Below are 12,856 nucleotides of genomic sequence, written 5' to 3'. Positions count from 1 at the left end.
ATCCCCTGAATTCTGATTGAAGCTTTTTACACCTACAGAGCACACAGCGATACAGAGCTTTCCTGCTGTCTAGACACGACATTTGTGTTGTTGACTGACTGCGCTTAATAAAGGAACGGGGAGATCTCTTGAGAGGGTTGTTAACTACATTACAGCAGCGATCTAACATGAGTGTGTCACAGAAACACATGGACACACGGAACCTATTATGTGACTATGAAAACAGGGTGCGATTCACAGCAATATGTCTTTGTGGAGAACTTGGCAGCGCGGATAATAGTCGTCAGGGCAGCAGTGACATTTACATTCAGGTGCTCTAAATCACTCGCCCTTGATTTAGCAGATGGCCAAAATGAGGACAGACTCATCTTCAAGGTTCAAAGATCGAAAATTAGAGACACCCTCACATTTTTTTAGGCTTCTAACTCAGTAGTGACTTTACTGACAAACATTTTCCACGACATACCATCATTTTTTATGTTGATTTCATACATTTGAGGCAACCTTCCGTTCCCATTCTTTCACTTCTGTATCAAAATCAACTTGCAGACACTTGAAACTTTTTTTTGTGTGTCAAAGTTGTATGACACTGCAGATGTGAGCAGGGACTGTTTTGAAGATTTAATATTTCTGCCTTTAACTGTTTTGTGTCATTGTAAATTGAATGTCTTTGGGTTTTGGACTGTCGGCTGAACAAAATAAAGACATTTGGAGACTTCTCCATGAGCTCTGGGAAATTGTGATTGGCATTTTTCTCCACTTTATGACATTTGATAGGCCAAAGAATTAATCGAGGAAATAAATCTAGAAAATAATCATTATTACATCTTTGTTTTTCAGCAACTGACTCCCAGGTCTTGGATCTTTAGTGCACCACCATGGAGCATTTTCAAAATGGTCTCTGCTCACAGCTGCTTTATCACACAACAATAATGCAATTTTAGTGAATAAATAAAGGCAACAAGTTGACTATTGTGAAGAACAAACAATCTCACACAAGTTTCTTGTCTCTGCAAATTGATACTGTTAGTGTACTGACAGAGAGGCTGCCTGGAAGGAAGAAAAATGAACCTAAAAACTTGTGGTTTTGTTTTTGTGTTTTATAACTAATGGGCTAAGAAATGCCAAGCCACTGGTTTTGGCCTTGAGTGGATAAATGGGTAAACTCATTTCGTAGATATTTATATACACTAGAGTGTAAAGAGTCCTTGTGTAGCAGCCTTGCCATCTTGCAGCGGAGACCATAAAATCTCCTTCCTGAATGAAACCTGTACTCCCCAGATCTGAGCTTCGGTTTCATCAGGATCAGCAGCTGCTCCGTCGTGTTAACAGTAAGATTAGGATGATCCATTTTTCTGTGTATATAGTAAGGCAAGATGCGTTCTAGCGTACCGCATCAGGACAGCATACTGCCACCAGCCATGTGAATGTGAGAACATGACCAATATTACCAGAAGACATACTTGAACCTGAAGAAATAAACACTCAAACCTCATCTCCACCCTGCTACAGCCTGTTGTTCCGCTGCCATGTGTGCTCTTCCCGGCCCAGATTGAACTGACTGACCTCTGCTCCTCTGTTTGATCTGGCTTTGACCTTCTGCGCATCTGGAGGTGGAAGGATATATTCTTTAAGTTCAAACCTTTTACCTTTTTATTTTACCTTTTTATTACACGGACTTCTTAACGCGTACTTTGAGCCAGGACGCCGGCTGTAAATTTAGGCCATCAAGACATCCCTCGGACCTCCCCATCATGTCATCACCTGTCTGGCATCTATCAAGATCACGGATGAATTATGGCATTCAAATATTTTTCCTCACGCCACATCGTGCACCATATGCGGTGGAACAGCTTTCACATAGTAATGAAATGTTAAAAAGACAGTGGGATTCAGAAATTTACTCTGATATAAAACAAAGGCAGTAAAACTTTGTTTTTTCTCCAACTGAGGCCACAACATTTACTGTTTGTGTGTCTGTTCCCATGGCCCACTTTTCAGTGTGCCGTCACATTTGATGTGGAGGATCTAATTGAAAAAAAAAAAAAAGAAGAAAGAGTCAATCTATTGATCTCTAAGTGTGTTTACAACAAAGTTCTAAAAACAGGCCCAGCACCAGTGTGACATCTGTGTCATGTGGCTCTTTGGCCACATTGATTTGCTCAAGAGAGACACTGAATGACAGAGATGGTTGAAACATCAAAGTCAACATCAGCAAACACAGTGAGGGGGGGCTTTTCTTTTTTAATTAAGAAAAATGTTGTGTATTTGTGCCTTTGATTTGATTTTGAGAAAACAAAATTAGAATTTTCTTACTGCGAGGTCCATGTAGAGCTTTCACTCATGTCAGATTATCTTCATCAGCAGATGGAGTTTGTCCAGTTGTCATCGAATTGTAGGTGTTTAAATTTCAAATTTTTCTTTGAGGACTTCTCGTCCATGTTGGCTTTAAACCTTCAAAGTTCATCCTTGATACGACTGTGATATGATCAAAACCTCCAGAACAGCTGCTAAATGGACCTTGTAGAGAGGATGTTTACTTAATTGCTTCTTTCAAGGTCAAGACTGAACTTTGAACCTCGGCTTTTAAGCCAACACAGATAAGGAGTCCTTAAAGTGCTCAGGAAAGAAAAAAAAAAATGGAAATTTGAACATTAATCATTCCACGACAACTGGGCAAACTCTATCTGCTGATGAAGACCTTCTGAAAGGACTGAAAGCTCAAGAACAGCTACTAAATGGACCTTGTGTTTAGATTGTTTTCTCATCTCCTGTTTCCATGTTCATGACACAATACAGGCTAAATGGAAGACAGTATATTATAGTTATATGCAGTATACCATACATAGATTAGTTGTAGTCTTTTAAGTAAAAGTATTGGTCTATGGTATCTTAGATACTTCATTCCTGCATGTAATATAGTGACAAAATACACTTTTAATTATCCTGAGACCATTGTTATTAATTTAAGGCACTGCACTGTCAGAGAGCAGCATTGTTATTCTGTGTCTAACTTTACAGTTATTTAAGAGCAGGAAAGTGGCGTTTGATATGAAGTAATCCAGGAACTGGTTTCCTGTCCCATGGGAGGTCCACAGCAGCTGGAGCTGACTGATACAGCCCAGCACTCCGACCAGGAAACCCCGGACAAATGAGGAACTCCCAAACAATTAGCAGGACACCACTGTTTGCCTCATTAAGGGCTGAAACACGTCAACACGATCCAGCCTGTAATAACACAATACTAAAGAGGAACTGATCAGGCGGCGAGATATTCAACGGCCTCCCCGAACGCGGTGAATAAATCAGAAGAGAGACTAGAACGGAGACAATGAGAGAAAAAGGCTGGGGGGGCAGAAAACACCACAAATCCCCCCCGTTTACTGCCACGTCAAGTCCAGGCCACAAGCCACGAGATGTTCTTGGCCCACGTTACGAGGCTCCTACTGGGTTACAGCAAGTCAGTCCCACAGAGCCGTTCTGTAGTTCACCACAGCTTTCGCCAGTTTTTTTTTTTTTTTTTTTAACCCAGGTATTATTTAAAAATAAAATGATTGGACAATAGCATTTTGGAAAGAATCAAACTTTTTTTTGCCTTGAAAAAAAGAATAATAAAAAGGGAGAAGACTTCAGCAAAATATTACCACATCGTCAATGTTCTTTCACGCACTGAGCAACCGTAACAATGGAAACCTCTGCTGTAATGCAACGCAAAACAGCAATCCGATGATGTATATGACCTTTATGAAATTCAGCCCATCGCTTCGGTCCAGACTAAAATCTATCTACACACGCTGAACGGATCGCCATGAAGTTTGGTACAGACATTCATGTTCCCCAGAGGACGAATCCTACTGACTTTGGTGATCCTGTGACTTTTCATCGTGCGCCATCATCAGGTCAAGATTCATTTTGTCCGGCGCTTTGGTTCATGACCAAACAACTGCAAAACTAAGGACATTCCCATCAGCCTCAGTTGTACACTGTGTTTAGAGCTAATTAGCAAATGTTAGCATGCTGACACCCTTAACTAAGATGGTGAAAACGGTCAAAGTTATACCTCACAGAGCTGCTAGTTTTGCCGTAGACTCTTAGTTGTGCCGCTGCTGCATTGGATTGTATTATACTGTAATGTGTGTCTAATAGTCATGCTCCTCAATATATTTAAATGAGGTGAACAAAATATTAGAAACACCTTTTACTATAACTTAGTCCAATGAAAGACCACCACAAAGTATCGTCTCAAAACACCAATAATAGATTTAACACAACCAATTAAAGTAGTAAAGTAAAAGTAAAGTAGTCTCTACAAAAACTGAACTTTTTAAGTAAGGTTACTTTTTATTGCAGTGCCGCTGCATTAAATCATGCTGGGTTTTTTTTGTTTTTTTTTTTCTTTTCTGGCCCCTCATTGTATTTAGCAATGAATCAATATCTGTAACTGGCAACAAGTAATACATAACAGATGTGGATATTGATGAATATGTGATAAACCCGTGAAATATTTCCTCCAAAGGTATTTTAAGCAGTAATTAAAAAAAACAAAGAAGAAGCTGATAATTCATTCAAACCATGAATGTAACAGCTAATGTAAAGTCAGTGTGAAAACGCTGTATATTTTATACCGCTTCTTTTTGCAAGCTGTGGCTTCAAATAATTAGAGGAAGCAAGTGAGTTTTATTGTTTAAAATCAGACAGATTCAGTTGGGTACTACTCAAAAATACTTTGCCTATGATCATCTAAAGTCTCAGGTCATCAATTGTAATGCTCTGACATCTAACAAGGCCACAACACACCATAAAAAGAGCATATTATAATTCCGTCTGGCTCAGATCTGACTTCAACGTGCACGTTTCGCTCATGTTACCTCACCACTGACAGAAGTCTTCGGCACACTACCGTGCGGTATAACATATGGCTTTGGCCACCCCTTCCAGACTCTCTGTGAGCCAAATGGGAGCAGGCAAACTTCTCCAGTCAGCAAGTTTTATGGCGGCATGGCCGGCCTCCATCTCGCTCGGCCTCAGCAACAGAGGGGTTTTAGACTGTGCACCCTGCAGCCTATAGCTCGGGCTCGAGGCCAGGGAATATGATTCAGACTTTCCATGAGCGGACATGTTTGCAACCTCTCAGGGGACGGTGTGAAAAAATGCTTAACAGAGGGGGATCCTGATGAATTTGAGAGGGCTGAACAAACAGAGAAAAGATATCAGCTCTGATCACCGACAATAGGAAAACAGCAAAGTTTGGACTTTGATTACTTGACAGGAGTGGTTAAACATCTGTGTGTTTAAATTATTCACTTAAATGATTTGTGTCAAAGTGTTCTGAAATTAAATCAAACTGCGCTACATTAACTAAGAAAATGGCTAATGATTAATGCTTGACTTGTGAAAACAAAGTACAGATGATTATATACTGAACAGCCTGAAACACACACCCACACAACCCTTTTTTTCAATGACTATTTTCGGTGACACTCAGTGTCTTAGCCCCTTAAAAGTCTCAGGTATCATCGTCTGAGTTTTAACGAGCATACTTGACAAGAAATTACAGTAACACCACACCTGAGCGAGGCCATAAAGCAAGAAAATCCTATTAAACTCTGCCAAAGGTTTTAATGAAGTGAGACGCTGCATTAAGTTTGGAATGTTTAGTAAAATCTCCTTCAATTTGCCAGCGAAAACAAGAGTAATTGGGGCCCAGCACCTCAGAAATATCCATCATGGCTATCGAGGCGTACTTTAAAACCATGTTTTGTTTGTTTTTTGGTTGTTTTTTTTAACTTAAATACACCTCGTTTGTACCTAGAAAATCCCTCAAGAGATGTGAACAGTGGTGCCACCAGTTACAACATAACTACAAATCAAATCTCTAGCTCTACCTGGCCAAATGTCCCTGCAGACAGGGCTAACAAGTGTTAATATATTTACCCAGACTGCTCAGAGGAAGTGGCATGGGAGCAGTCTGAGTCCTGCGGTCTTCAGCCCAACAATAGCGTCTCATTCGCCATCATCGGGAAACTCGGCCAAACGATTCAGCAGGGGCTCTAGTGACGGATCAAAGCGCCGCTGCTCTGTCCACTGATGGCTGCTGGTTAGTGTTTCTTCATTTGCCGCACTCCTTTCCTCCCACAGACTTACGCACAGCCAGGCAATGTTTTTTCTTGCCCCAAGGAAGATCATTTATCCAATTTATTTCAAATCAACGCAGTGCAGAGCGCACAGCCCCTGAACCTCAGTGGTGAGACGAGAGGGCCAGAGCAATGAGATCATAAAGTTTGCGCTCCTAAACTCCTGCTCTCTCTGAGATAAATAAAGGACCTCACAAAAAAATGCATTTATGTTATCAGGGAGCTTTGGGCAGCCTTGTCTCATTCAGGATTTAACGCCAAATTTGTCAAATACTAGACCACTAGGCTTCTTTGATCTAATTACCTCAGAAGTTGGACAGCGAAGAAAGCCGACAGCAAAGGAAAGAAGCACCCCAAAAGTGAGATAATTTGTGAAGAGATATTAAAAACACAGGACTTTTGACAGCCTCTATTCCAATAAAGTAGGAATTGCAACAGCAGTGATAAACATTTTGGCAAATTATTACTCGCACAGCAATCTACTTCCCCTGCACTGGCCCATGACTGTGTGACCGACACAAACAGTAACGTCACATTTTCACAACAAACACAAGTAAGCATATTTACCACACGGACACAGGAGCAGTAGAAATATAAAAAGGCATTTTTCTCGAAATGTTGAACTGTTCCTTTAAATGATCAGGGGTGAGGAGATTTGCCCCAAAACAAAAAGCTGCAAACTGAGTTTTGGGGGCCAAACGTTTCAGCTCCTGGCAAAGCGATCGGCGAGTCATATGATATTGATCAAAAATGCTACCAGCACCTGCAGACATACAGTAATATGGCCATTTTATGCTGGAGCACAATAAAAACCTTTTTGTTCAGTTAAGTAGGGGGTTGTTCACTTTATAATTTTTTTCCATGCACTGGATTAGAGTATAATTTTGTATAAACTTTTTTCACTCACCATCATCGAGGTACATCTGGTCCAGCTCCTGTGGTTCTTGTTTGATGCTGACAGCCAGCGTCGGGGGGCTGCCGTCCTCCTGCAGGGAGGACCGCCCTCTTTCTGGCACTTTGGGGTGCTGCTGGGCTCCTGGGCTGGTGCTGCCGCTGGCCGGCTGGGCTGGTGTCATGCAGTGGGCCGGAGAGAAGGGAGCGTCAGTCGGGGTGGAGGGCTGCGAGGTCGGGGACGAGGAGGAGCTGCTGGCCGGGTAGAGGCTGGGCAGCTGGTAGCGCCCGGGAGTCTCTTGAATGATGGAGACGTGAGGGATCGGGGACTGGGGGCCCTGGTGTGGGACCGCTGGGCCGGCAGGGAGGCACTTGGAGAAGGGCGACGGCGACAGGTCGTGAAGTTTGGGGCTGGTGCTTGGGGAGGAAGAGGAGGGCAGTGAGGAAGGCTTGGCTGTCAGTCTCTGCGGGCTGACAGGGTACGCCCCGCCAACAACACACGGCCTGAGGTCAGAGGTCATCATCGGGGTCATGACCTGTGGGGGGAAGTATGGCTTCGTGTGCAAGGACAGGGTGGAACTATGCTGGGTGCACACCAGTGGGGCATCGTAGTCGTCATGTGGCTCCATCTTTATTGTTGGAACTGAAGAGGAGGGAAAACAGAAGGAGGAAAGGCTAAATAAGTAAACACATATTCCAACCTTCCTGCAAGTGTGAGAGAGGGAGTTGGTTTGTGGCTAGGAAACCCGCTGCCAAACAAATACTCTCATCAATGAGTCTCTGTGTCTCGGCCTGAGCTCTCCCACCCTGCTGAAAATATTCACAAAACTAGAAAAAAAGAAGGAAAAAAGGGATGACTCATCAACACGAGAAACATCTAGCAGCTTCTATAATAAAAGGCCTATTTTCTTTGGATCCTGGTCCGGTGCTAATATCCACTAAAAGTGTGATATGAAATATGTTGCTGCAACAGCAGCCTCATACTCAGCAGGGTTCAGTAATTTAAAGTAAATTACTGCTCGCTCATTGAAACAAAGAGAAAAAAAGTTTAACTGGACACGAAAGCTGCTTTTTAACCCAAAATTTAGCTGAAAAAGACAAAATGGTGGCTTCAGGGTGTTTGTGGACTGTGGTTATTGTACAAGTGAGGACCAATGCTGAGTTCAGATGAGGCAGGACTTGTTCTCAGTCGCTGTGATCTTGGCCGCTCGTCCAGATTCCAGCACAAAACATGTTGGACACTGAACTTTAAGATGTGGGCTGTCAATCTGTTGCAGCTTGTGACACGATATCAGCCTTATATAACAAGTGTTACCGTCCAGTTACAAGCAAACGACAGCGCGGCTCTGACCCTTAGCTCTGGTGAAGCTGTTTTAGATTATAATATGAAGCATGTGTTTGAAATCAAAGCTGAAGTAGTAAATTACTCACACTCTATTCTTCTTTCTGCAGTTTTTATTCTTGTATTTTACTGATGCACACAGTTAGTTGTTTATCCGAACCTTTTTGTTTTTCATGACTCTGCTTGCTTAGGGATGTCTCCTGAAAAAGATATTTTCAATCTTACAGGGTGTACCGGGCTAAATAAGGGACTAATTAGACTAAAAAGAGTGAAACTAGGGCGCGTCACGCCTTTCTGAAGCCTCCCCTGTCAACAGCTGTAAAAGAGGAACTGCGATGAGATGGTTACACCAGCCACAGGACTGAAATAGCACATGCACCCCTATTTTGGGCCTGTTTGGAGGAAGTGTGTCTGTCTGCCTGTGGAGGATAGGCAGATGCACAGGCACAGAAAGGAGCAGAAGACGTGCAAATGTTTGTCTTGCCACAAAAGAGAGCCTGCCCCCGGGTTTCCGGAGTGTGAAAATCAGCCGGGTATACTGTATGTCCCAAAATAAATCTGTTGTTTTTGTACGAGCTGCTGTCACACCTGCTGCTGCTGCTGCTGCTGCTGCTGCGGCTGCAAAAAGTTAACGTGATGTGATTATGAAAAAGTAGGAAAAACTGAAATTAATTTACATCTCATTATTGAAAAACTGAGCATTTGATCATTTTTTCCACCTTTGCTGTCAGAGCAATCTGCCCGCCGGTTTTAAAAACTTTTTTTCTCCATTTTTCCTTTTTTTGAAGCCTGGCAGAGCATGAAGTTCGCCCAGATGGACTGTGGCCTTAGTAGTGCTCACCCTTTAGGAGACACTGACCAGACGAGCTGTCCCCCAGACTGTCCCCCTCCCTTACACTCTCTGCATCCCGAGGACAATGCTCCACTTTCACAGTGGGGCACTCCGTCGCCCACGTACAGGGCTGGGCCAGTTCACTTGAATCACAGCTTTGAACCACCCACTGGATTTTCGCTCCAAGCCCAGAGCGCAATTAGCAGTGGTTTTAACATTTCAGTTCGTGGGTCAGTGTTTATATTTAGTTTGGCAATAGGTTCTCTATTCAAATAACATGCTTTTCCCATGCCCCTTTCCCCACCCATGTGCGTCCAGTCACTGCAGCATTCATGCAGCTACAGGTATGGAAAATAACAGATTTTATGGATTTCTTTTTTTTTTTTTTTTTACAACGGAGGAATAATAGCGTGGCTTTGTTCCTCCTAAGCAAAACCACCAGACAAGGGGCAATACAAACGGTTTGTTCTCATCTTCAGATGTAAAATCCTGGCTCAAGTCTTTCTAATAAGTCTGGGATATGAAAGTGATGACAGGGAAGTAAAAGAACGGCAGAATGAGCAAGGACGAGCCACAAATTGGACACATTAGGCTTCACCAAATGTCAGCCCTGCACCAAAACTCTAGCACTTGTTTGTTTTGGTCGTTAACATGACATTGGCACTATCCGGGATCTACGGCCTGCCCCTTTGACACATCATATCTAAAGACTATTTCTAGCGTTATTCAGATCCTGAATTAATAATGTTAGATATTGTACATGTATATATATATTTTTTTATATTTGTTGAAAATGATTTGTTCAGTTTGATGCAATTTCATCAAGAAGTTGAAAAGAAGCCGTGAAGAGCAACAGCTCCATTCTTCAAAAGGACATGGCTGCCACGTTCACCCAAAGACACCCTGATCTCCACAGTATCCTCTCTTTAGGAGAAATGTTGAACCCCCCCCGTCAACAGCTCTGTTTCCCATCAAAGTGCAAATTAATCCAGCCTTTTTAAAATCGTTATTGTCACAGACTTCTCTACGAGCCAGGCTCTCTTTTCGGTCCTGTCCTGCCCCTAGAGCCGCTCCACTGGATCGGCCGAGGGTCAGGTGCCTTGCCCAGGATGAGGTCTAGGGATCAAACCGACGCCCTTCCCACTTCTCCGACCTTTGTGTCTTTTTACACTGCCTTCTGTTTCTTTCATATCTTGTCTTAATGACTTGTATGTCTGATGTAAAGCCCTTCACTATTACATGCTCGCCCACTAAGGAAAAAACAGTAGCAGAGAGCTTTACCACTGGCGGGGACATAGGTGAAACGCTGGTACTGGCTTCTTTTCCTCTTGCCGTTGCAGACGTAGAAGTTCACGTGGACAGGGGTGGAGAGTCTCTGGTTCCGATATGGAGGGATTTCAACGAGGAGCGAATTCTGCAAAGCAACCAGTTTAACAACTTGACTGAAGTAATCAAGTAATTTATTCTTATTTGTACAGACAAAGAGACAATGCCTAGGTTATTGTAGTGAATAGAGCTTTCTTATTAGATTTATGGTGCATTTTGTTTTTCTACTGACTGTATACTTTTGTCTACTCTTCTCTCTATTTAGCATTAATTTAACATTATTTGGTTCTTCCTTTTCTCTGTTTTTATCGTTTTCATATAATTATCTTGCCCCCAGGGAATCAATATGTTATTTTACCTTATCTTAAGTATGAAAAAGGGGTTTTGTACTGTGGCAAATAGCAAGGACAAAAAGGTGATTATACACAACAATATTTGTTTCGGTCACTATCTAATAAAAAGCCTTTTCATACAGAAAGATACCACTCCATGTGTAAAAAAGGAGAAGAGAAAGGAGAAACTGAGCTACTTGAGGACAACAGGAATGTCATAGATGAATGAATTCATAAATTGGGGCATTATAGGACCGGCAAGGTGCGCAGACCTGTTTTTGCCAGATATGAATATTGAATACATATTCACCCCAGAGATTTTTTTGGTTTAAGATGGAAAAAGTATTTTATGGTGTATTTATTGTTCTTTTGCTGAAACTGTTTGTTGTCATTTCTTTTTCCAGTTTTCACATCAGGTTAAAATGTGCTGCAATGAACTCATGTGGCATAAATTCTGAAATATTAATACTCATTATTAGCATTTTGAATTGTTTCTGTCTTTGTTTGGCGGGGATGGTCGGGAGAGACGGGTCAGCAAAGGGCATTTGAGATCTGGATCGTACTTTTCTTGAAATCCATATTGTGAAGTTGTGTGTGTAGAGGGGCGGTGGATAAAATCTGAAAATCTGGTTGTAATCCCAATCGAGAGAGCCACAAAGAGACCATGGAGGAAGCTTATAGAGAACCCCGGTTGTTTGAACAGCTAATAACTCGGTCAATGTGACCAAAATGAACTCATGAGTGTTCAGATAGTTTATTTCCCCAGCAGAGCCTCCTGCTGTCTGAGCCGAGAACGAAGGCCAGGAGCGACCACGTTCCCGGGTTCAGCTTGTGAACACATCATCCCCACATGTGCGTGTTTCTGTGCACACGTGTGTGAATATATATGTCTGAGTGAGTTGGAGGTGCTGCTCGGTAGCCAGGGAGGAAGTCATCTGTCTACAAAACTGTGCCTCTGAGGACAGCTGCCCCTGACACGTACAGGTGAAAGCTGACACGCGTTTTATTAAATCACTACAGTCGTAAAGTCAAGTGGAGCCAGATGAGGCTTTTTCGACTTCTCTTATTCACTGAGATCCGTCTATCCTTCAGAGAATTTGCTGATAAAAACTCTGGAAACAGTTCACCATTTGCACTGTGTAAACTGTAATTTTGTCCAGGTTGAACAGGAAATATTTGCAGCCCTTCACTTGCCCGGCAGCCCTCCAACGTGTCAATATATACGCACTCGTGAAAAAAAAAAAGATTAATTTTGAATCCAAAACCATGCACGACTGAACCATCCATTTGCTTTTGAAAGTTTTATGTTCACACCTAATTGTATTGTGAAATCATCTGAACTCACAGAGCACCGAGTGGACCTTCAATTTGTGTAAAAAGCAGGAAGATAACCAAAAACTAGCGCCGAGATGTTTTTACCTGGCAAAAGTCATCCTTGACACTTGGAGGGAGGAAGAAAAATGTGACAAACTGAGCATGAGGGAGCACTTTTGGACTCCTCAAGTGAGTGCTCCAAGGCCATTTATTTAAGTTTATGTAAACACTCCGATGTATCTAATTGTAAATAATTCCGAAAACTAATCCTAAATCATCCCCCTTGTCCCGAATCTGACTCGCTCTTGGGGGAGGTGAGTCCGCGCAGGTGACGGAGGCGGTGAGGTATTCCGAATTTTCGGTGTAGGTCTGCTTTGTGGTGCAACAGCAGAGGTTAAACCTGGCCAAGGCAGCGTCAGTGTTTAAAATGGGACCAATCCAGCAGACTGGGCTGAGCAGGGGAGGGAGGGAGGGAGGGAGGGAGGGAGAGAGGCCCTTTGTCTATTCAAAGCCGGCAGATGTGTCCCAGCAGTCACCGAATGAGTGTGTGTGCGAGAGAGATAGAGAGAGAGAGAGAGAGAGAGAAAGTGTGTGTTTTTGCAATGGGAAGACACTGGGAGCAGGTGCAGTGCCTCACATATAGACACCCTCTAATCCCCTCGTCTATCTCCCAGACTCCCAGTGC

General features: G+C 42.8%; 1 protein-coding gene across 4 annotated transcripts in view; it reads right to left on the bottom strand.

Annotated features, from left to right (window-relative positions):
• The window catches only part of nfatc1 (nuclear factor of activated T cells 1), a 40,922-nt gene that overhangs the window by 3,816 nt on the left and 24,250 nt on the right, over positions 1-12,856 (bottom strand). For 3 of the 4 annotated variants that reach the window (XM_040122484.1, XM_040122486.1, XM_040122487.1), the window contains exons 8-10: positions 10,481-10,613; positions 7,042-7,668; positions 1,492-1,607 (exon numbers count right to left, since the gene is read on the bottom strand). In XM_040122484.1, coding sequence (XP_039978418.1) covers positions 1,507-1,607; positions 7,042-7,668; positions 10,481-10,613 — 861 coding nt within the window. In that variant the 3' untranslated portion in view covers positions 1,492-1,506. The remainder of the gene's footprint in view (positions 1-1,491; positions 1,608-7,041; positions 7,669-10,480; positions 10,614-12,856) is intronic. The other variant, XM_040122485.1, reaches the window with a different exon arrangement.

The sequence above is a fragment of the Xiphias gladius genome, chromosome 24 (assembly GCF_016859285.1).
Source record: "Xiphias gladius isolate SHS-SW01 ecotype Sanya breed wild chromosome 24, ASM1685928v1, whole genome shotgun sequence".
NCBI lineage: Eukaryota > Metazoa > Chordata > Actinopteri > Istiophoriformes > Xiphiidae > Xiphias > Xiphias gladius.
This window is presented reverse-complemented; position numbering and strand designations above follow the sequence as displayed.